General features: G+C 49.1%; 11 protein-coding genes across 11 annotated transcripts; 6 read left to right on the top strand and 5 right to left on the bottom strand.

Moving 5' to 3' along the window:
* Window positions 1–38: 38 nt before the first annotated feature.
* BNR1 (formin BNR1) lies at window positions 39–4,142 on the top strand (the record flags this gene model as incomplete). Its single annotated transcript, XM_022610828.1, has 1 exon — window positions 39–4,142. The coding sequence occupies one exon, from the start codon at window positions 39–41 to the stop codon at window positions 4,140–4,142; it is 4,104 nt and encodes a 1,367-aa protein (XP_022467085.1).
* Window positions 4,143–4,340: 198 nt separating this feature from the next.
* AIM20 (Aim20p) lies at window positions 4,341–4,826 on the top strand (the record flags this gene model as incomplete). The annotated part of the gene is made up of 1 exon (XM_022610827.1): window positions 4,341–4,826. One exon carries the CDS (start codon window positions 4,341–4,343, stop codon window positions 4,824–4,826), a length of 486 nt encoding a protein of 161 aa, XP_022467084.1.
* Window positions 4,827–4,929: 103 nt separating this feature from the next.
* COA1 (Coa1p) lies at window positions 4,930–5,490 on the bottom strand (the record flags this gene model as incomplete). The annotated part of the gene is made up of 1 exon (XM_022610826.1): window positions 4,930–5,490. One exon carries the CDS (start codon window positions 5,488–5,490, stop codon window positions 4,930–4,932), a length of 561 nt encoding a protein of 186 aa, XP_022467083.1.
* Window positions 5,491–5,714: 224 nt separating this feature from the next.
* ATG44 (mitofissin) lies at window positions 5,715–6,068 on the top strand (the record flags this gene model as incomplete). The annotated part of the gene is made up of 2 exons (XM_022610825.1): window positions 5,715–5,723; window positions 5,856–6,068. The coding sequence occupies 2 exons, from the start codon at window positions 5,715–5,717 to the stop codon at window positions 6,066–6,068; spliced, it is 222 nt and encodes a 73-aa protein (XP_022467082.1).
* Window positions 6,069–6,222: 154 nt separating this feature from the next.
* On the top strand, window positions 6,223–9,708 carry UBP7 (ubiquitin-specific protease UBP7; the record flags this gene model as incomplete). The annotated part of the gene is made up of 1 exon (XM_022610824.1): window positions 6,223–9,708. The coding sequence occupies one exon, from the start codon at window positions 6,223–6,225 to the stop codon at window positions 9,706–9,708; it is 3,486 nt and encodes a 1,161-aa protein (XP_022467081.1).
* Window positions 9,709–9,923: 215 nt separating this feature from the next.
* Window positions 9,924–11,861, bottom strand: GUT2 (glycerol-3-phosphate dehydrogenase; the record flags this gene model as incomplete). The annotated part of the gene is made up of 1 exon (XM_022610823.1): window positions 9,924–11,861. The coding sequence occupies one exon, from the start codon at window positions 11,859–11,861 to the stop codon at window positions 9,924–9,926; it is 1,938 nt and encodes a 645-aa protein (XP_022467080.1).
* Window positions 11,862–12,221: 360 nt separating this feature from the next.
* On the bottom strand, window positions 12,222–13,541 carry IMP21 (Imp21p; the record flags this gene model as incomplete). The annotated part of the gene is made up of 1 exon (XM_022610822.1): window positions 12,222–13,541. The coding sequence occupies one exon, from the start codon at window positions 13,539–13,541 to the stop codon at window positions 12,222–12,224; it is 1,320 nt and encodes a 439-aa protein (XP_022467079.1).
* A 160-nt stretch (window positions 13,542–13,701) lies between these two features.
* RRD1 (peptidylprolyl isomerase RRD1) lies at window positions 13,702–14,892 on the top strand (the record flags this gene model as incomplete). The annotated part of the gene is made up of 1 exon (XM_022610821.1): window positions 13,702–14,892. One exon carries the CDS (start codon window positions 13,702–13,704, stop codon window positions 14,890–14,892), a length of 1,191 nt encoding a protein of 396 aa, XP_022467078.1.
* A 150-nt stretch (window positions 14,893–15,042) lies between these two features.
* KNAG0L02160 (uncharacterized protein) lies at window positions 15,043–15,672 on the top strand (the record flags this gene model as incomplete). The annotated part of the gene is made up of 1 exon (XM_022610820.1): window positions 15,043–15,672. The coding sequence occupies one exon, from the start codon at window positions 15,043–15,045 to the stop codon at window positions 15,670–15,672; it is 630 nt and encodes a 209-aa protein (XP_022467077.1).
* Window positions 15,673–15,721: 49 nt separating this feature from the next.
* On the bottom strand, window positions 15,722–17,572 carry MCM10 (Mcm10p; the record flags this gene model as incomplete). Its single annotated transcript, XM_022610818.1, has 1 exon — window positions 15,722–17,572. One exon carries the CDS (start codon window positions 17,570–17,572, stop codon window positions 15,722–15,724), a length of 1,851 nt encoding a protein of 616 aa, XP_022467076.1.
* A 163-nt stretch (window positions 17,573–17,735) lies between these two features.
* Window positions 17,736–22,562, bottom strand: MLP2 (Mlp2p; the record flags this gene model as incomplete). The annotated part of the gene is made up of 1 exon (XM_022610817.1): window positions 17,736–22,562. The coding sequence occupies one exon, from the start codon at window positions 22,560–22,562 to the stop codon at window positions 17,736–17,738; it is 4,827 nt and encodes a 1,608-aa protein (XP_022467075.1).
* Window positions 22,563–22,998: the final 436 nt, after the last annotated feature.

The raw sequence follows: 22,998 nt of genomic DNA, 5'->3' as shown, positions 1-22,998 counted from the left end.
TACAACACACTGCAAATTTGGTGGTGACACACTCCCTAATGAGTAAGCGTCGCAGTTTGGGCAGAACGGATCTCTCTTGGGATTGCATGAAGGGGACCGCCCGATCGGATACAGATGAGTACGATATTGCTCAGACAGGGCTGCTGCTCGTGGGCACTGGTCTGTCGTCCTCCCCACTGCAGGGCAAGTCCATGCCCATTGGTAACTCGACTTTCTCGACGTACAACACGCTGTCAGATCTCTCGTTGATGTCGTCACAGACAAGTGGTGAAGCATTGCCGCCAGTGGTGGAGTACAACGCGAAGAAAGTACCGGATGAGAGGATCGTGGATACCTTATTTGATCAGTTCTTGCAAAGTGGTGTCTTCTTCTGGGGTACCGCGGAACAGAATCTGAGGGATATACCACTTGCCAGGAAATGGGAACTGATCTGCAACGACCATAATTTCAACAAAACTGCCAAGACAGGTAATGACGAGAAGACATCAGGGAACAAACTCCGTAAGCTGCTGGCAGGCTGGACCAATCTAACAGATCAACAATTGACCCAACGGCTGCACCAGTTAGAGAAACTGCTGCGACAAAGTGCGGATCGTTTGGAATTCGTTCAACTCCCTGGAGTCTCTCAGTTGCTGTCGCTGACGCCAAGAATAAACGCTTTGAATCATTATGTGTTTTTGAAATGCTTTGCCGCTGTGATAGTGGAGGACAAAGTCGCGGATGAACTCGTACACGACGAGCGCTTCCTCAATTTCTTAAGGGACACAATGATCGGTGAAGATCAATCGCTTCGGAACAAACTACAATCGTGTAAAATATTGTTGATGTTGGCATACCAAGACGATTCATGCGGGCATGAAATAGTTTGGAAGTTGATCAGTCCAATACAGACGTCCTGGATAGACGAATTGACCAATATTGCACAAAATCCAGTTTCTCATGCACAAGCGCATATCCAGGGGAGAGTATTGTACATTACTGCTGCAAAACCCATGGACCTCGTATACGATCATCTTTCTACGTGTCTTTGTCTTCTAAACTCGATCCTGGAAGCCTCGGTAGCTCTCAATGTCAAATACAACATACTAAAGTCACTCAAGGATGCAGGGATCCATAATTTTTTTTACAGCCTAGATGCTATCGATTCACCTTTGGTATTTAACCAGGTCAAAATATACAAAGAGAAGGAGGAACAAGCATTGACTAAGATTAACGCCACTAAAAATGGACCATTCTTGCCAAACCTGGTGTACGGCACCACATTGATGTTGCTTATAGAAAAATCTACTGGGACGCCCTTAGAGGTTTCCATGGGACAGTTATTTCAGTGTCTACTTGACATTTTGGAAAATAGGGCATATTCTGAATCTCTACGACTGTTCAATGCCATCATTGTATTACTAACATTCTTTATCAATAAATTTACTGACAGCACCCGAAATGCAACACTGCCGCGTATCACTGACGACTCGTTGAAGCCCATGTTTAACGAATCATTCGAAAATCTGATGGACAGTTTGCAATCAGACGAGGTAGCTGCAAGGGCTATGGATCAATTAGAGGAATCGGAAAAGAAGGTCTCGCAGTTGACTGATAAACTAAAGAAAATCCAAAGGCAAACAAACGTGGAGAGGGGTAGAACCCACAAGGAGGAAGACGTCTTTGAAGAATTGGAGCAGGTTAAAGTTATGTTAGATGAGAAGGAGATTGAACTCGGGGCATTAACACTCCAAAATAAAAGGCTCGAAGAACAACTTAAGGAAAAGACAAAAAAATACGACCAAACTATTGCACATCAAACGCTATATCCAGAAAAAAATACAAGACGGGGTATCAATCTCTTCGAACATATAAAACCATCGCAAGCCCACTTAAAGCGGACCGGGTTCCAAAAAGGTTCCAGAAAGGTCTCTTTGAAATCGAGTAGAAGAATAAACGCGCTTTCGTCGTTACTGGAAAGTGACGACGACAATGGAAAACAGGACAATTCCAATATAAAGGGGTCTGTGTTCTGTGACTCGGCGTCATCCCTGGGTAATATTTCAGACAATGATCCTGGTGTATCCGACGAAAGTAGTATAGCTTTGTCTCGCTTTGCCTCTTCTACAAGCATAGACAATAATATTCCAACCCGGTCGTCCTCTAATATTCAAACGTCTTTGGGGCAGGATGAAAAACCTATAACGTCTGCTTATATTTACTCCCATGCTGCGTCAAATACAGCTCATAAACAACCTTCTATGCATTCTGATGCTACATTTACTGGCGTGTCTGGTCACATACTGGACTCTAACCATTCTTCAAATATTTCATTGGTTGGTGGAGAGTTGTTAGATAGAAACAATGGCACTCCTTCCACTTTTACAAAGGAGGTGGCACCGCCTCCACCACCTCCTCTCCCTCCCTTTCCAATGTCTACAAACTTGCCCGTTAACGCAAGTACTGAATCTCTACCTCCACCTCCTCCACCTCCTTTGCCTCCTGGCTTAAAGGCCAATGCCATGGATAACGGAATAATGATACCTCCACCTCCACCTCCACTTCCACCAGTAATGGGACCCGCATCAAGCAACTTTTCAAATGATGATACGGTACTCAACGTTGTAGACAAGTCTAATGTTACAGGTGGAATTGCGAAGCCAGTCAAAAAATTGAAGCAGATTCATTGGGATAAAGTTGAAGATATTGAGGATACGATATGGCACAATGAGGAAATTAGGAGGGACACATTGAAGCATCTACAACATGATGGTGTACTAAAGGAGATCGAAAGTACTTTCAAAATTAAAGAGGCAGGCCCTATTGCGAAAAAGAGTTGTGCAACCGAGGGGAGCGCTTCCAAAAAATCTGTTTCGTTTCTCTCTCGAGACTTAGCCCAAGCATTCGGTATTAACCTACACATGTTTTCGAATCTCTCAGTGGACGAATTTGTGAAGAAAGTACTAGGCTGTGACAATGACATTATTAAGAATGTCCCCGTACTAGAATTCTTCAACAGAGAAGAGCTCGGAGCAATATCGTCCAGTACATTGAGAAAGTATGCCCCTTATTGCGTGCAGTATTTCCCTGAACCGGATGCAAGCAACCATACAACGTTCGAGCCTTTGCCACCATTGGAAAGAGGTGATGAGATATTTCTAAAACTGTGTTACGTGTTACGTGACTACTGGTCCGTCAGGTCTCATTGCCTTCTAGTCGTTTGCACGTACGAAAAAGACTACTACGATATTGTTTACAAGTTGCAAAAACTGGAGGATGCCATGCGTAGATTGAAAGAGTCAACTGCTTTACAGAATTTTCTGTACATCATTATAGAGATTGGGAATTACATGAACACTAAAGCCGCTTCTGGGGTAAAGATCAGTTCGTTGAATAAGCTGGTTTTCATCAAGTCTAGCGATAATAAAAACCTGTCTTTTTTGCATTATATTGAGAGGTTGATTAGGACGAAGTACCCAGACATATACAGATTCGTGCACGATTTGAAGACTGTGGAAGATCTGGGGAAGCTTACCTTGGACCAGTTAGAGCTAGAATGCAGTGAATACATCGGCAAGATTCGTAAAATGGGGCATGCGGTAAAGAAGGGACCGTTATCTGATCCAGCGAAACTGTATCCCGGTGATATGGTTTTGAAGAAAATTAGGTTTAAAGCGCAGAGGGCCAATTCGAAAGCCCAGCTACTAGAGAGTCAAATGAAGCTATCCTCTAACGACATGAACCAGTTGATGAAGTACTACGGTGAGGACCCGAAGGATGCCACGACTAAGAACCACTTCTTCACGAGTTTCGCCGAATTTCTTCAACTGTTCAAGAAGTGTTCTAGGGAGAATATTGAAAGAGAGGAGATGGACAGAGTATACGAGCAGCGTCGCAAGCTGCTAGAGGACAAGCAGAGTAGTCGCTCGAAAAGCGGCAAAGGGAATTCCGCGGCGGCAGACGCCGCGGGCGGTAACGAAGACGACGACGAGAACGAAGATGAGGAGGACGCCGTGGATAAACTACTGGACAAGCTCCGTGAGGTGGCGAAGCCCGTGGGCAAACCGAGAGAGAGGCGCACGGACGACGCTGAGAGCAAAAGCGACAGTTCTGCTCTGTTTGAGCGGACGCAGGCGATGCTCAGCGAGATCCAGAACATATAGCACGTATACATTCTATTCACGGATAAGATACCAATATACGCCTCTCGTCGTCCCCTCTAGCGGCCTTCTGGTCCATCTATGTGTCAAAGTATGGTGTAATTCCTCTTCTTTGTAGAAGTTGTTAAATAGCGGGTGGTTCCAGCGTCCCTGTTAGTGGACCACTTCATGTGGTTAAACTTGACAGGCCGGTCTTGACGTATGGTTGGTCTTTCGGTGGCTGTAGGTCTGTCCCTTGGTGTCCCCATTGGGTGCGGTGTTGCTCTAACGGGTGCCTTTTGGGTCGTCATGCAACGGCGGCTACAGCGAGAGGACGTTCGAGATCTGCTCTTGCAGCAGGAGATCGATGGTGATGGCGATGCGCAATTCGACACGCTGCTAGACGCCGTCTGGTTGGGGCCCATGAGTCACACGGCCCCCTCCGCGTACACCCCTGCGTACCGTCGTCAAATTACAGACGAAACCAGCGCGAGTAAGAACGGCGCTTCGAGCAAGTACCAGACGCCACCGTCTCAGATAGCCTCCGAGAGTATACGCAGCGACTCGTGCCCCTACGACCTGATGGTGCCTCTACTTGAAGGGGAGCGGGCCCCACGAGACGGACAGCTGCTTCGGAACCTCTACAGGCAGGACTTTGGGTCTTACTATCCTCGTCGGGACTCTCGGGAGGTAGTATTACCTCGTTGAGGGGGAGGGGGTATTTGAACTTAGCATTGCTCTACGTATTGAGTACGTGTTCTATATACAGTGTGTGTGTGTGTGTGTGTGTGTGTGCCAGGTATGCACTTCTTTAGTAGCTGCTCAGGTTGAAGGAGTTTTCCGACAAGAGGTCCACCTGCTGGTCCCCCACGGTGAGGCTCCACTCATGGATGAGGAACTCCTGGTTTCTGTTCTGTCTGTCTGCGACGAGTTTCACCACACCCACGGCGTTTGGTTTGTCCCCCCTGATGTAGAACTTGATGTCTATCTCACCTGCTACAGGGTGCAGTTTCCCATACACCCAGGGTACTACACCTGCAAACTGGATATCCTGGCCCAAAAGGGCCCTCGTTGCTCCAGACCGTCTCAATTGGTACAGAGTGTTGTCGATGATAGGGTTCTCTACCTTCTCGTAGTTGAAGATCATGGCTAGAGAGGCTACCATCAGCGCGCTGAACCCGAAAAACCCCCACCGCAGCTTGTACCTGTCCTTCAGCGGGTTGGGCAACTCCCTATCTACCCGTAAGGGCCGCTGCTGTTGCATCAACACCTTCACCGCTGAGAAACAGCGGACCCCACGGACCCCGCGGGCCACGTTGCACGCACCAGCCAACGGCATACCTCTCACAGTTACACGACCTAGCAGAAACATCACCAATGGGGAGAATAGCAGGGCAGTTAGAGACGTACAGTGGTCCAAGAGAGCAATGAAACAGGTCAGTAACCAGCGATCAGTGTCAGTGATCAGTGGTGAACTCCGTTTGAATATAATTTTGTTCAAGGCGACCTCGAGGGACAGAGACAGACCTGGACGTCCCGGTAACGTTGTCTGGGTACTAGCCTGTGTATCGACATCGTGATCGAGAGTACTGGGCGATGGCGATTGTATGTTTGTGCTGTTGTTGTGTGTCTGTCTGCACGATATTATCAGATTTACTAACAAGAGAGAGAGACCAGGTGCGATGAGGGGAGGGAGCAACCCCCTCCCCTCATCGCTAGGTTCTTTCGAATTTACAGATAGGTAAAGTGGTGCACTGTGGGGTGGACTTGCTGCTGGTCTCTGCGTGCCTCGCTGGGATCAAGCGCAACACGGGGCTCACAGTGAATGTGGACCGCTGGGAGAACGCGGAGGCGAAGAAGTACACAAGGAAGTACCTAAACGTCGGGGAGTCCCTCTACGACTACGCCGTGGCCTCCATGGCCAGCTCGAAGTACTGCAAGCGAGAGTAGACAGTATAGCATACCTATACCTATATCTATAGTACATATTATATAATAATATAGCGCATTATCGGAACTGACAGGGCGCAGCGTGTTGAGTGCTGTTCAAGGTCTCGGTGGCACTGTACTCGAGCTGTACAGTTGTGTGTTGGTGAGCAGTGCTATGAGGTCGATGTACGGGGATGACTCGACAGCGTTGCCCTTTACACCGGAGCTTTCCGACGAGTTATGGCAAAGAGTGGTCAAAGTGTACACGGACGATATCGGGACTGCGCTGCCCCAGCTGCGGCTGCAGAGGCTGATCGACCTGTTGGAGCACACAGAGTGGCTGTACGAGCTGTACCTGTCCTGCCTCGGGAAGGATCAGAACATGGACGCGCTAGGGTCCTTTATCAACGGCTGCTTTTACGTCTACTTGGTCATGCCGCAGTCGATACAGTTCCACACCCGGAACAGAGCACATACAGTGTACAGCGATGTGCGGGCTCTGTATGAGTCGCAGGTGAACATGACAAACGTGCTTCTGATGGTTAAAGAGGAAGTTCAGGTCGTTTTGGAGTCGCAGTGGGATTCCGCGTCGTTGAACGAGAGGATCCCAAGGAACCGTGCGTACTCTGTGCCAGACGAGGCACGGGTCGTCCAGAATTTGGACAAATTGACCTTGCAGAGTCCGACAGAAACTCGCGGTGGGAGACCCCGATCGCAGAAGAAACAACTGTTGCAACTGCCACGGCCTGGTAACGTCCCTGTGCACAGCGATAGCGAGTTTATAGCAGAGCAAGGAATCAGTTTGCACGGAGATGATTCAGGCTGGAGTGATCTTGATGATCAGAGTTCCCCCCTGTGGAGGGCTCCACAACTCGAACCAAACGATCAATTGAAACTGGCCGCAGAGGTCCACGATCTCCCGCCGGGGGCGATTTCCCGTGGAAGTGATGCTGACGAGGAAGAGGACGTCGACGACTTGGAAATTGGGTACGAAGAGATGGGAATCTACGGATTGGCACACCATAGTGTGGCCCCTCCACAGCATGCCCCCCCACCAGTGCCTTTATCCTCACAGAGTCCAATAACCTCAGGAGGCACTCCTGCAGCGATAGACGATTTGATGATGAGAAGGAGGCGGACGCACACTATGACACAAATGACACCGGCTGCACAGACGGTCCCTCCTGGAGGCGCTCACGACAGGTCCTTTAAAGATTTCACACCGGATAGATCTCTAACGCACAGGAAGAATTCTTACCACTCGGTCTACATGCTGGAGGAAAGTGAGTCCTCACAGGGGAACCTGTATTACGATGAGTCTAATGCGTACATACAGAGTCTAGAGCGGTTGCAAAAACAGAGTATAATAACCGCACCGGAACTCTTCTCGATCCTGTCAAACGAACAACAGTCGAAACAACTGCTACTGATCGATCTGCGGCTGGACTACAGATACAACACGAGTAAAATAATAGCACCAAACACGGTCCATATTGATCCCAAAATGTTGTGGAACAGCAACTCGGGGGCCCCCATGTATGAGATCACGGAGTTGGAAAGTAAATTGAACAACCCGTTGTTCAACAGGCGCGATGAGTTCGACTACGTGGTCTACTTTAGCGATATGAAAACGTTTATGAAATTGAACTTCGACTACCATTTCACTTTCTTCTACCTCCTCAACACGGCAAGAGGTAAACCCCTCAAATGCGTACCAACCGTTCTGTTGGGCGGATACGAGAAGTGGAAGAAAGTTATCTTGGAATACGGCAAGCAATACAATATATGTGTGACAGACTACCTGGTAAGGATCACGGAAGGTGAAGATGATACGCCTGCACGGCACGATTGCCAAGAGTTGCCCTACCGGCAGCAGAATTTTGCTGGGATAAATGGACCAGGCGCAGTGGAACCTTGGAAACCTCATGAAGTGCCAGCTACGATAAGGAAGAGGCCACCGCCACCGCCACCAGCGTCTGTACCCCAGTCCCCAGATGTCGTCCCAGTGATACCCCCCAGAATCATGTTGGATTCGAAGGTGTCGCAACATCGTGCTCCATTTCAAAGTAATTTGAACTTTGTAACGGGACAGATCTTAGAGGCAGACGAGGATACGGCGCTGCAAGTGGCACCGACGAAGAGAATCCAACAGGAACCATTCAGATCGGCGACAAATGGACTGCACGAGACGTACTCAATACCGACAATAGAACAAAACCCGAACATTTATGTGTCCTTGTCTATTACAGGATTGAGAAATCTCGGGAACACATGTTACATCAACAGTATGATACAGTGTCTTTTCGCAACGAAGTCGTTCCGTAACCTTTTCATATCGATGAAATATAAGGAGTTTCTTAAGGAGGTGGCACCAAAGCCTGGAGCAAATGGGTCACAACCTGTAATCTCGAGAACTTTCTACATCCTGTTCAAAAAAATGTATTTGAACGGTGGGTGTTCTGTGGTTCCGATATCCTTCTTGAAAAGCTGCAGTCTCCTGCGTCCCGACTTCAAGATCCCAGATGACCAACAGGATACAACGGAGTTTTTGATGCTCATCCTGGATAGACTGCACGATGAACTTTCAAACCAAGATGCTGTAGTCAACGAATACCCAGATTTGATTCTTTACGATGAGAAAAAGCTGAACGTGCAGAATAAAGAGTACAAGAAGTGGTTTGATAAGAGTGTGATAGGGAATGGGTTATCGCCTATCGACGACATTTTCCAAGGTCAGATGGAGAACAGTCTTCACTGTCAAAGATGTGGCCACTCATCCTTCAATTATTCCACATTTTACGTTCTTTCGCTGGCAATCCCCAAAGCTACCTCGTCGACCTTTTCGAGATCCAAGAGAGTCAGCTTGGAGGAGTGTTTGAATATGTACACCAGCGACGAGGTGCTTTCCGGAGAAAACGCATGGGATTGCCCCAACTGTTGTAAAATAACCAAGGATTACAAGGGCATGGTAGAGAAGACCAAGAGAAATAAAGCGGCCAGAGACACTCTGTCGCCTGGATCTTCGTCGTCGAGCTCTAAGAAGGGTAAACTGTTCAGCTTCTCTTTGCATCACAGACACCACCATCGTTCGGAACTTGGCGAACTGAATGTTTCCAAAATAAACAGGTCGCTGTCTCCCTTCAGGGTGCTAGGTGGGTCAAGCAGCAAGAGTGTGAGGAAATCCGAGGATTCGCATAGTCGCGCTGATGTGGATGCACAGCGTGACATAGATGAGTTGCGGGAAATGAAGGAGGAGATGAAACAATGGAAATCAAAGAAACTGTTTACGATAAAGACCTTAAATTTCATCCGAATGCCACGGACTTTAATAATCCACCTTTCCCGTTTCTACTACGACCTGACGAAGAAAAATTCAACGATCGTAACGTACCCGTTGATTCTGAACATAGTGTTGAAGAGCAACGAAGTAGTTAAGTACAAACTGTACGGTGTTGTGAACCACACGGGTAACCTGATCAGCGGGCACTACACTTCTATCGTGGACAAGCAACTGGACCACAGTTTGAATTCGAACGGGGACGGCTGGTACTATTTCGACGACGAAGTTGTGAAACGGGAGACCAGGCACGGAGACGTAAAGCACGGTGTGATGAAGATATCTAGTAGTGACGTTTATGTACTGTTCTACGAGAGGATATAGAGTCCACACATTTTAATCGATATTGTCATTTCGTTCAGTTATATAACTATGATAGACATAAAAGTTGATAATTTCGATTAAGAAGTAAATAACATCTCCCTCAAACTCTTCCCTGGACGTTTACAGTTGATAAGAATATAAAACAAGCTTCGTGAAGATAAAAAGATAAGTCACTTGGAAGTAAAAGTTGTCTGGGGTGGGGAGGGGGAGGGCGGTCAGACACCGAAAGTCTTGATGTAAGCCTTTGTTTTCGCGGACTCAGCAGCTCTCTTCTCGGCATCCCAGCCGAGTTCGTCACCAATCAGATTGACCGTTGGGTCGACTGCGTTCAGTGCCTCTCTGGCGTCAAGAAACGCAAATCTAGATCTTCTCAGCAAGAAGTCCAGTGCCGTTCTGACGTACTCGAAGCGAATACAGTACTTCAGTTCCGCGATGGTGAAAGGGTAGTCAAACGCGTTTGCATCCATGTTCTTCACTTTGTCGTCGCCGTCGCCATACAGTCCCACTGGAAGTTTACTAGACTTATCCGCCTCAAACATCTCGCAGATGATTGGTGCTCTGTCTCCGTAGTTGTTTGCCAGGTGTTCGGCGAGGGAGTCCTCTAGAGGTGCGTACCTCTGTTGCAAGTACGCTTGGAAGTTTAAGTTCCAGTGTTGCGCACCGATTAGCTTCGTCTTTCTTGTGGTGCATGGTTTCAGTCCTTGGAATTTCCCCACTTTGATCACCTCGTCGACTGTCTCCTCAGCCATCTCTCTGTAGGTGGTCCATTTCCCTCCTGCAATGGTGACGAGTTGGGTAGGTGACGTGAAGATGAAGTGGGACCTGACAAGCCCCTCAGTCTGGCCGCTTCCTGCGGATCCCTCGGCGACACGAGGGTCTCTGACAAGCGGTCTGATCCCTGCCCAGGCGCTGAGCACGTCCTCTCTGCGTACCGGGAACTGTATGTAGTGTTGCAGTTCTTGGAGGATATCCTGGATGTCTGCTTCTGTGGGGGATGGATCCCTGGGCACCTGTTTCAGAGGGATGTCTGTGGTCCCTGCGATGACTTTCCCCTGCCATGGGAGGAAAAACATGACTCTCCCGTCGGAGGTACTTGCATCTAGGAGACCCATCTCAGAAGGGCAGTAGAAGGATGGGAGTGTGATGTGGACCCCCCTTGATGGGACAACCATCTTTGGGTTTCTGACTGCAATAAGAGCGTTCTCTGGTGTCGCCTTTTCCGGTTCCTTCTCGGGTAGTCCCTGTGGGTTAGCGTCCATTTGGAGGATTTTGTCGCTGTAGGGGCCCGTGGCGTTGACTACGATCTTAGCGTTGACCGTGAAAGTCCCCCCAGTTTCTTGGTCCTCCACTTTGGCGCCCGTGATGACCCCCGTTGTCTTGTCCTTGATCAATTGTTCCACTGAGACGTAGTTAGCCACGGTAGCGCCGCGTTCCACCGCAGAGATGGCGAGCGTGGCGCACAGCCGCGAATCGTTGAAGATCCCATCGTGGTACACTAGCCCCATTTTGAGTTTCTTCTGGTCAAGCATCGGTGCGATGTGGCTAAGGTTCTCCCTGGAGAGCAAGTACGAGGACTTGAGGTTCTGCGCGCCGGCGAAGAAGTCATACATTTTGCACCCTGCGTAGAAGTAGGGTACCTTCCAGTACTCGTACACAGGTATGATGATCGGTAGGATCTTGGTGAGGTGTGGTGCCGCGTACAGCAAATGTGCACGTTCGTTGAGAGCCTCGACGACGAGGTCGAGTTGCGGTTTCGACAACTCGAACACGGCCTTCTCCAAGTACCGCACACCTCCGTGTGCCAGTTTCGTCGATTTGGAGGACGTCCCCGCGGCGAAGTCCGCTTTCTCTACCAGTGCAACTTTCAGCCCACGCAGAGATGCATCCAAAGCGACCCCAGTACCCGTGGCCCCGCCGCCGACGACGAGTACGTCGAACTTCGTATCCTGTAACCGCTGCAGCACCTTTGCACGGTCCGGTGCAGCAGCCGCTGCCGCTGCCGCGGCAGCAACCGCTTCAGGACCTGTAGTCCCACTGTCCCCGTAGTCGTCCCATATGGGTCTTCTCTGTGTGTTCACAGCCCAGACGGGCCCCCGTCCTGCAACACCGCCCAGCAGGACGGCCCACTTGTGTCTTGTCACAGCTCTGAACATGTGTAGCTCAGCTGTTGTAGTTCTGGTAGTTGTAGTTGTAGTTGTGCTCGTCAGTCGTTGCTCCCTCGACCCCTTTTATATAAATCTACGGACGTTACATAAGCGAATGGCGTGCATCCGTTGCAACAGCGCCGCTGAGAGCCACAGGGAGAAAGTAGTCGTAGCAGTAGTCGCGGTAGTGCCGTCGTTGTTGCGGTTCCCCGTTTCCCCGAGGCAGCCGGTTCCGCGACGACGATTCGTCACCTGTCACTTGACGTCGACGCAGACATCCGCGTAGCTGTAGCTGTAGCTGTAGCTGTAGCTGCGGCTGTAGACCCAGCTGTAGACCCAGCTGTAGACCCGTAAACCCGCCAGCGCTGGTTAATCCGAAATGCCCTTGCGCTTGGCACGCTTGAGTTTCTTGCGGATGACGAAGGTTGGGACGCTGCAGACGAAGTTCTGGAGCAGGCTGAGGACGATGGACAGCGAGCAACAGAGTGCCACCGGGTGCAGTGCGTTGATCATCTCGTTGAGGAGGTGTTTCGGGTACGGGTGTGTCGTGGAGAGCAACACGATATCGAGGTCGTCGACTGTTGCGGAGAGACAGTCGAACAAGTGCAACGCCTTGCGGCGCAAGTTGCGGACGTTGCTGCGAACCTCGGAGTGCGTGACCGCGCCTCCACCGCGGTCAGAGTGCCAGTGCACGACGTACACGGTGTCACCGTTACCGACAAGCGTTCCCAGAACGTACAGTAGTGCGTAGTTCGATTCGCTTGAGAGGTCAGAGTACACGATGTAAGTGTCTGCTTGTGGAGAGGCACCTTTCCCGCGCGTGAGCAATTCGACGGCACGTACGTACCCTCCTTCGACGTCTCGGACATCGATCTTCTCTTGGGACTCACCGTGGTCAGCGTCGTACTGCCGGATCCAGGGCTCCGCGGAGCTGATCACCTCGTTGATGCTCACGCAGAAGTTGGGCAAAGTTTTCGTCCCCAGGTCGTACGTAAACTTCTCGTCGATCTCCGCGTCGTTCTCCACGTCGCTCACTTGTTCCTCGTCGGATTCCTCGTCGGATTCGGAATCTTCGTCGTCATCCCCGTCATCGTCTTCGTCATCTTCATCGTCATCTTCATCATCTTCGTCATCTTCCTCCTCCTCTTCCTCCTCTTCCTCCTCATCATCGTCATCCTCGCCACGGCCCTTGCCGTTCTTGTAGTCCACTCTGTAGTGGTGCAGCCGCATCGACGGGTCCTGTCTCAGGACGGTCCACTTCAAGAACTCCTCCTCGCGGATCCTGGACGACGCCCGCGACGAAGTCCGCGACCGCGACCGCGAGAACGATCTCGAACGGGACCGCGACCGTGAACCTGACCTAGAGCGGGACCCTGAGTTCGAGCGCGCCTCTGCACGCTTCGCGTCCCTGCGCTTCATCCGGGACCGACCACGCTCTATCTGCTCGCTGTCGAATTGAACGGCCCCGGCACCAGCTCCAGCACCTGCACCTGTACTTGTAGCCACGCCAGTGGCTGCTGGTGTGTGAGGTGCTACTTCTGGCCTCGTAGTCTTCTCAGTGCCCTCCCCCAGGCCCTCCCCCTCCCCTGCTCCCCGCCCCAGCTCCTGCTCGATGTGCGGACTGTCCACGACAGACCCATCGGCCTTCGTCAACAGAATGCTCGCGTGGTTCCCCTGTACCTGCTCCATGACCTACTCACTCACAACCCGTGCTACCTTGTCTTGCTCAACTCGTAACGGTCCTGGTACTCCGTTTCAAGTTCATATCGAAACTGTTCAATTCAAAGAGGACGTCTTGATTGATGGATGAGTCTGGGTTCCTAGGGGAAGCCCATCCTGCTCCACGAGGATGATACCAGGGACGTTGGGTACCGGCGAGAGGGCACAGTTGCCCCTGGATGTGGAACACGCCGTGTTCCGACAACCGCAGAAGCGGATATTCGACTCGCAGACGACGGCAACCTTCCAAGAGAGCGTTGCCCTCGCACGTATAAGGTTCCACATCGAGAAGTACATGCGGATGATGCGTGGTGATACTAGTGGGGGCATCTCTGCGTCCGTAGCACGCATGTTGCAGATTTTGGACAGGTTAGATGCTCTCGTGGACGAGACACCGCCTCTCGTGGGGCCCAGACGGTACGGGAACCTCGCCTGTAGGGACTGGCACGATAAAGTGGACTCCTCTTTGCCCGGGCTCACGTCGCAGGTCGACTGTCTGGCCGGTGGGGGGGCCTGTATCGAGGCAGAGTACTACCTTCGAAACAGTTTCGGGTCGAAGATCAGACTGGACTACGGGACGGGCCACGAACTGTCCTTCCTTGCATTCGTCGCCGCACTAGATATGATGAGCCAACCTCGAGGGATTACCCCCGTGGAGCTTTCCCGGTTGTGGGACCGTTACTACAGGCTCGTCCGCAGACTCATCGTCGATTACAACTTAGAACCAGCAGGGTCGCACGGCGTGTGGGGGCTCGACGACCACTTCCACCTCGCGTACCTGTGGGGAGCATCGCAGTTTGCAAACAACCCAGTGGGGGTACAACCAAGGGACGTCCTCTCAGGTGTGATCCCAGGCAGAGACGATGCCCCTGCAAACTTCCTAGTCGAGGCCATCGGTTTCGTCAAGAGCGTCAAACACGGTCCCTTCTGGGAGAACTCACCAATGCTCAACGATATCCTCTCCGGCGTCAGCTCCTGGCGCAAGATCCAGCGCGGACTGTTCAGAATGTACAACGCAGAGGTCCTCAACAAGTTCCCAGTGGTCCAGCACTTTTGGTTCGGCACCGCGTTCTTCCCCTGGACCAGCGTACGAGACGGCACACCGCTGCCCGTCTACGAGCAGAGTGCGGATACAGAACAAGAAACCTTCGACAGTGGGGCACCGCCGGGACCAGGGACTACCACTCTCCCAGCCCTCGATACTTCGACCATGGCATCGGTACCGTCCCGCCGACCGGCAATGGGGCCACCAGCGGGACGCCAAGTTAACAAGTTCATCCAGCATACGACCGCATCGCACAGAGACCGTCTCAGACGGTAAGCAACGACGCCTCGAGAGGCCTTCCATAGCAAGAGCCCTCATCATCAGGGTCCCTTATTACTTAATATATCGAGTATGTAAGTACATACTGTCATATCAAGACTACCACAAGTAGACAGTCCCAGTGATCAGCACGTCGCAAGCTCCACGATGTCGCCACGTCCCGTGTCGCTGTCGCGGTTGCAAGTGCTCGAGGGGTCCCGGTCGGGGAGGACCAGCGGGGCTCTTCGCGGGAAGTCCATCAACATCGCGAGTCTCGTCGCGGGCAGTCGGCACCGGCATCGGCACCAGTCCAGTGGCGTGAGTGTGTCCTCTGTGCTGTTGCAGTGTAAAAGGCGAGTAGCCCCAAAGGGTTACAGACCAGCGCTTCACAGGACGCAGACGGTGCCTCGGCAAGTGGTCGGGAAGGCGAGACCGCACTTGGACAGCGTTATCGAGGCACTGGGCTCGCAACAGGGGACCCCCACTCTTGTGCAGCAACTGCAGAGGTCCCTCGGTCGGTTGAACCAGTTGGTGCTCACGACAGGGCACAGCAGACACTACGACGCGCTGGTCGGAGTCACGGGCTGCCTAAAGCTCTCCTCGCACGAACTGATGCTTGAGACGGGCCACAGCTCGAAACGGTACGTCCTACACAGCAACGGGCCCGTCCACGGGTTCCTGTTAGACCAGATCGCATCTGGGGGCTACACTGTCGCTCTGTACTCGAAACTAGCCGTCAGAGTCACCCCAGACTTGTATTGGTGCTTGCAATGGAAACTGGTACCGGCGGTTCATTAAACCATACATACATCTATCCATATCATATATACGCTCTGAAACCCTGCCGCTACACGATCTCCAAGTCATCGCTGTCGTCGTTGTCTACAGGTTGTGAGTCCACCGGAGTCCCCTTCTTCCCGAAGGTCTCCCTCCACACCTCGCGACGGTGCTGTTTCCGGTGTGCCAACTGCGTCTCAGAGGGGAGCAAGTTGCATTTATCCCTCTTCCATCGTAGCAACTCGTTGACCATGTTCTCCTTCTGAGACAGCGCTACATCCTCGTTTGCGCCGGACCCACGTTCGCTGTCCCTCTTCTTCATAACAGACGCGGCTCTGCCGTGTGTAGGGTCGAACCCAAGCCGCTGGATCAACCCAGTGTGCAGTGCCGTCTCTGTGGTCCTCTTCAACGCGGCCATCTCCGCAGTGTTCTTGTCTAAAGTGGCCCGGTCCTCATCTTTGCTCAACAACCGCTTCAATTTCCGGTCTAACTGCCGAGACTTCTTCGAGTCCTGTAGTTTCCGCCGCTTCGCATCCAGGTTGTGCAACATGTCAGGGTTTTGGAACTCGTCGTCAAAGAAAGCCTTCGCTGCGTTCGAGCTGGTAAAGAACTTGCCCTTGAGTCCATAGTTTTCCTCAGAACTGCCGCCCTGGCCGTGCCGAGAGTTCCAACTCGGCTCAGTGTAGAACCGCTTGCCCTGGTCCCGTGGTAAGGAACGAGCACTTTGCTTAAAGCGTCCTGAGGCCTCCCGGAAAAGGTCTGGTTGCGTGCCCACTTTTGTCGGTGCCCCCAGGGCAAACCCACCGTTCAAATCCAACCGCTTCGAACTGTTCTGTCTCATTTGTAGTTCACGGTGGTACTCACAGGTCCGGTCCCTTGCCAGATTGATCGCAGAGCCACATTTCTCGTTACTGAACTTCTTTGTCACAGGACAGTACCCCAAATCTCGACTCTTGCCAATCTCCAGTATACACTTGAATTTATGCGCTATCTTCAAGTTGAAAGATTTGATCGAGGTTGTCTGTTGAGAACCCCCACTCGGCCTCCAGGGCAAAATTTCAGGGTTCAAAACGGCCACGATGTCTCCCTCTCGCAGATTGTAGTACCTTTTAACTCCAGCGTCCCCAAACACAAACAGATCTAACTGTTGTTGGAAATTGGTCAATGTAAACCTAATAAATTTCTGGGGGTTCTTAGATGTCGTGAACTTAACCTCACTCTTCTTGCTTATAATTGCCAATACAGCCCAGTTGGAGTACTGTGGTTCTTGGAATTTCGGAGGTCGCACTTTAGCAAACAGTTTGTTCAAACGAAGTAGTTTCACGTCTCGAAGAGATTCTTCCAAATACTGTTTCGGAATGTACCTTTTCGAAATCCACAAATCTGAAAATTGCTCCAGTTCGTTCACAGCTTCGAGTTGAAACTCTTTATCGACTCCTTGGAAAGTATGAACTCTGGCACTGAGCATCGTCTCCTGTGCCTCTATCTCCAACTTCTCCGTCTTCTTCGATTGTTGGAACTTCTCAAGAAAGTAACTCGTGGTTGCATTTACCGACTGCTTCCCATCGTCCCCATCCAATTGCGCAAACCTTGCCTCATTCAGGTTCACCTTTTGTGCAGTATTCAATGCCAGGGAGAGATTGCGTTTCTTTATGGCCTCCGCTTCCTCTCTCCGTTTCCGTGCAACGTCAATGGCAGAAACAGATCTCTTTTGAGGAGAGCTTGGTACCTGAACATCAAGCTGCAGGTTAAGATCCGTGGGCTTTACATGTGCTCTCTTCAGCTTTAATCGCTTTTCCAAATCCTTCTTTCTCCTCTCCATCTCTTCCAGTTCCCGCTGGATTTTACTCTCCTCATCCTCATCAGACGTGATGTTGTCATACGGGTCCGCGGTAATGACATCCCTAGGGTCTAACTCCATCAGCTTTTCCTAGTGCGGCCTCTCTTCGATGTCTTATGGCAGCTTCTTCTGTCCCACGGTACGTCATCGAAATTTGATTCAATAAAGATTTACAGGTAATATTACAAAATAATAGTGTCATACGTATATATCTATTGGATGGGAATGGAAGATGGGGTTTATATCAAGGCTTAGGTCTCTTGTTATCTTCTACCTCCTTGCTAGCTTCTGTCTGTGACTTCCTTTTGGCGTCCGTACCATTCTCTGCTGTGTTTTGAAAAGGAGTTGGTGGATTGCTGGCAAAACCAAACCTGAAAGGAGTCCCCGAGGCAGCTCCGACACTGTTCTTGTGGGACAGATCCGAGAATGAAGTCTTGTTGAACGACCCAAACGAGAACGCAGGTTGTGCCCTGCTGCTGAAAGCAGGCTGGGCCGGCACCTTTTGCGCATTGAACGAAAAGGCATTAGCAGAGTCCTTTGCAGTAGTTGAAGTGGGTTGTGAGATCGTGGTGGTGGTTGCCCCCGCGAAAGCATTCGGCTTCTCGTCCAAAACAGGTTCATTTGTGAGTGGGCCAGCAACCATTAGAGGACTGTCGATGTTGATCTTATTCAACCCATTGGCAGACTTCAAAGGTCCGGTCCCACCTTGTAGCCGCGCCTCGAGTTTAGCTATCTTCCTTTCTAGCAATGTTGTCTTCATGGACGCCTGCTGTCTCCCTTCCTCAAATGCTTTCTTTTTCAGCAACTCAAAGTCTTCCTCTAGCCTTGTCTTGATCTCTTCCCGAACTTCCTTTTCCAACTCATCAGCGGTTTTATTTGAGAGTTCGGATAGTTTCAGTAGGTTAGCCTGCTCTGCAACTTTCGTTTGGAATTGTTCTTCGAGTTGAGCCTTCCTTTTCGCAATAACCCTTTCGATCTTTTCTTCCGTTGGAAGCCGGATATGTTTCTTCAAATTCTCTTTGGCTTCCTCTATTCTTTGCAAAGTCTTCCTCTCCCACTCTTCCTCCAACGGTTTCCGCAGCTCTTCTAAGTTGGCATTGTTGTTCATCAGTTCTTTCTTTTCCCTTTCAAAACGTTCTGTAAGTTCCGATGTTGTCTTCTCGATCAAAACTCTTTTTTCATCTTCGAATTCTGATTTGAGCTGTTCTAATCTATGAGTATAATCTTCAACATTCACTGAGCCTTGAATAGGATTCTCCTTTAATGTGGTAAGCTCCTTGGTCATATCTGCGATCAACTTTTCGGAAGAGTCCACAGAGTGTCTCAACTCTAACTCTAATGACTTTGCTTGTTTATTCTCTTCTTTTAGTTGCAAGATTAGAGCAGCGTTAGATTCAGAATCAACCGAATTCGTTTCCTGATTATTCAGCTTTTCTTGTAACGCGTCATTGACCGTTTTCAGTTCAGATAGTTCAATAGCTAAGGAATCTGATGTGGCCTTTGATGCATTCAGTTTTTCATGCGCTTGTTTCTTTAATCTTGTAAACCTATCATTTAAATCATCGTTTTCTTGTGTCTTTAACTGAATATCAGCTTTGAAAGTCTCTAACTGTTGTTGAAGATTTTGAATCTCTGTTGCCGTATTTTCAGACATCTGTTGACACATTAGTTTCCATTTTTCAGATTCTTGCTGATACGTTTCAATCTTTTGTTGCCATTCTTGTTCGGAGATTGCGCTGGAGTTTTTCTTCGCCAACTCCTCACTCTCACGTAACCTGCTGACCTCTTCCTGTAAAGTACGCTTATCTTCGTTCAATGATTTTATCGATTCATCTAGATACAAATTTTCCTCCTTGGTGTTGGTCAGGCCTTCCAATTCTCTCATAATTTTTTCATGCGTCACAGTTAAGGAGAAATCATCCTTTTCTGTATTAGTAGGTTCGTCAATTTCTGGGCACGTAATAGCTAGTTTCTCAGTTATTTCCTTTAAATTCTTCTTCAACAGTTTAACGTCACGCTGTGCTGTAGTTTCTTGGCTCTGATGCATGTCTCTCTCTATACGCAAGTTTATGACCAAATTTCTCAAGTCTTCGTTTGGTTCAGCATCTGCATCAACGTGTCTCATACCGGAGAAAGTATCGTACAAAATAGAATTCTGCGCTGCTAAACTTTCGATTCTTTGATTTGCTAGTTTGAGTTCTTGTCCAAGGCTGTCTCTTTCCTTGATGAGTGTTTTTCTAGCTTCTGCCGGTTCAGTTAGTGCCGCGATGTCAGAATTCAATTTCGCAATTTCAGTATTTAGTTGCTCAATTTGAACAGCGTAGGAGGTTAATTCCTTTTCTTTCGAAGTAAGTGCAGATTCGAAATTCAATCTTGTATCACTCTGTATTTTCAGGTTGCTCTCAATTTTCTGAATTTGGGCATCGTATTCTCCTTTCATTTCCGCAATCTTTTCCTCAGAATGGGAAAGTGAGTTGAGCTTTTCTTCCAATGCCGTCTTTTCTGAAGTCAACCGGTCGATTATCGTTTGATGTTCCAATTGAATTCCTTTCGACTGATTTTCTGTCTCAGTTATTTGATTTTGTAATGTCTCGTGTTGCTTTGAAAGTGCTTCATTTTTGCTCTGTAGCTCCGATATTGTGTTCTGGAAGGACAATGTTGAGTTGTTGTAAAAGTTTTGGTTTCTTTCCAGCGTATCCTTGTACAAGGTGGCCTGAGATTCTGAGACCTCCAAAGCTGCTTTCATTCCATTCAGTTCGTTTTGCAACTCTTTTAATTCTGTTCCAACCGGATAAGGCTTGTTTGATAAGGATTTCTCACTTAGTAGTCTCAGTTTATCGTTCAGTTCGATTATTTTATTTGATTTGTTTTTGTTTTGCTCTGATAATTCATCAATATTTTGTTGGTACCATTTGATCTGTTTTTCAGACTTTTCTATAAATTGTTTTACTTCCTCCTCTTTGAATGCAAGGTCATTATGCAATGATTTGTTTTCTTCGGACAAAAAGGTAATTTTGGAAGACAGCGTCTCCTCTGATCTTTTCCTGTGTAGCTCTTTACCCGAGATTTTCACCTCCAGCTCTTTATTTCTGGTTTCTAATTGTAATAATTTTTTAGACTCCTGTTGTATTTTGTCGAACAACGAGCGTTGTTTCTGTTCCATTTGAGTTTTCTCCTCCGTCAAAAGATGAAAACTATTTTCCCAGGATTTACACTTGTTTGCTGCTACGGATAGCTCTGCTATCTTCAGTTGGTAGTCGCGTTCCTTTTGGGCCGATTTGGAGTTGAGCTCATCTAGTTCATTTTGCTTGGTAGATATTTGCTGTGTAAGCGATAAATTTTCCCGTTTACACGCGATAAGTTCAGACTTAGCATTCATGTCACTCTTAACTGTATTTTTTATCTGTTCGTTTAGCATGTTGATGGTGCTTTGGTTCCGATCTATCGTCTTGTTCAGTACATTTATTTTTTGCACGTGAGATTCGCCTACATCTGTTAGCTTTGACTCTAGTTCTTCGATCTTTTTCTGTTGTTCGACCATTGTGACATTGATCTTGCTATCTAGCGAGTCACCGTCCTTCAGAGTTTCCATCAAAGCTTCCCAATTCTTAACCTCGGATTCCAACTGTGCATTGGACTGCTCCAGTTTGGATATCTGTAATTTTGCAGCTTCGAGAGTCAACCCTGAATCATTATCCGCTTCCCAACTTTCCACCTTGTCCACGAGTGATCGTACTGTGGAGACTAATTTCATATTTTGCTCTTGCAGTTCTGGAATGTTATCGAATCTGAGAAGTCTGTCGGATACGATCCTTTGCGAGTCCTTGTACGCGTCCCAGTTTTCATTTTCAATGATTGTCTTGATAAATGACAGTTCCGAAGGTGGTAGTACGGTGTCTGACGAATTCACCGTTAGTAAGAACTGTATCTGGTGGGCTAAGTCTGATCTCTGTACTCTCAGCTTGTGAAAAATTTGGTTCAAGTGGTCCACTTTCTGGCGAGACGAGGAGAGTTCTCGTTGTGTCCTAATCTTGGCCTTCGATTCTTCGATCATTTTGTTCGTCGCCGCATGCAACTTTTGTTGCACTTCTTTATTTTGTTTCTCTAGAATCTGTAGCCCCGGTAATCTATGTTCCAGTTCGATGACAAAGCTCTCCATCTGTTTCTTCAAAGAGACGTTTTCCTTCCTTTCCTTCAACAACAGCTTTCTAAGATGTGCTATGCTTGGTGCGCCTTGCCCGAGTATTCCTAGAAGTTCTTCAACTTGCTCTTTGTAGTTCGAGATTTCCTCCTCGTGTTGTGAGGACTGTTTGGCGAATTGATCGTTCGGTTCTGCATGCGCAGGGGTCTCCCCCCCATTGCCCAATTCTGAATGCAGCGAATTCACCTGTTTCTTGAGCACTGCGTTCAACTTATCCCTTGTTGCTAATTCTCTTTCAAAATCGTGCCTTTGCGAGGATAACTGGTCACTAAGTGTCTTGTTTAGCGCCGCTTTGTCGGTCAGTTCCCTGTTAATGCGTTCTAAGGAATCCAGTAACGCTGAATTGCTGTCCCTTAACGCTTTGATCTCGGATAGCGACTGGTCCAATTTCCCACGGATCACCCCTACCTGACGGTCGTCTCTTTGAAAATCCAGCAATTTCTTCGTGGACTCCAGCAACCTTCCGTTCGTTGCATTAATGTACCGTTCCCCCTGCTTCAGTTGTTCTGAGAGCCGGTCCCGTTGCAACTCTGACTGGAAACGTTGCGTCTCGGATTCCCCTAGCCGCTGCCGCAACTCGACCACTTGCTCCCTCGCAGATCTCAATTCTGCATTCGCGGTAGACACACTTGATTGCACAGTGTCCAGTATCCCAGTTTTCTCCTCCAGCGACCGTGACAGCAGTTCGTTCCTTTCCCTAAGCAGTCTGTTGCTGTCCTCCGCCTGTCGCAGCTTCTCGCGCAGTTCGTTCCCCTGAAGGGGGCTATGTACACCATCACCGACCTGGTTCATTGTCACTGTAGAATCGGCCCCAGGCGAAATAACCTGTTGATCCGGATTGTCGGGACTGCTGTTATCTGTACCCGCCATATTATCCCCAGAAACTGAAGAAGAAAAAAAAAAGAATATGGAAGAGAGTAGCAAATTACACTTGCAAGCTAGTTCACCCCCCACTCAGTCAATCACTCCAGAATAGAGTACACGGTGTCCGCTTGTACTGTCTTCCAATCTTTTCTGCCTCCCCTCCTTCAATCGCTAGGTTCCAGCATCGCAATATTCGTTACAGAGTCTCTAAATTGAACAATTTTTCTATTTCCAGATGTTACCCAGTTGCACTATTTTGTGACTGCTTCAATAATTTAACACCCAAACATGTTTTATTTCAAATTTGATTTTTTAAATCTAATTACTGTTTTGGGAAAAAGCAGATTGCTGGACCCAGAGGGAGGAGCTCAGTTAGGCTCAACTGGGTGCCGCTCCAGGCAGGACCGTGGCACCACTGCAGGGACGTGTAGGCAGAAATTTG

The sequence above is a fragment of the Huiozyma naganishii genome, chromosome 12 (genome assembly GCF_000348985.1).
Source record: "Huiozyma naganishii CBS 8797 chromosome 12, complete genome".
Classification (NCBI taxonomy): Eukaryota; Fungi; Ascomycota; class Saccharomycetes; order Saccharomycetales; family Saccharomycetaceae; genus Huiozyma; species Huiozyma naganishii.
This window is presented reverse-complemented; position numbering and strand designations above follow the sequence as displayed.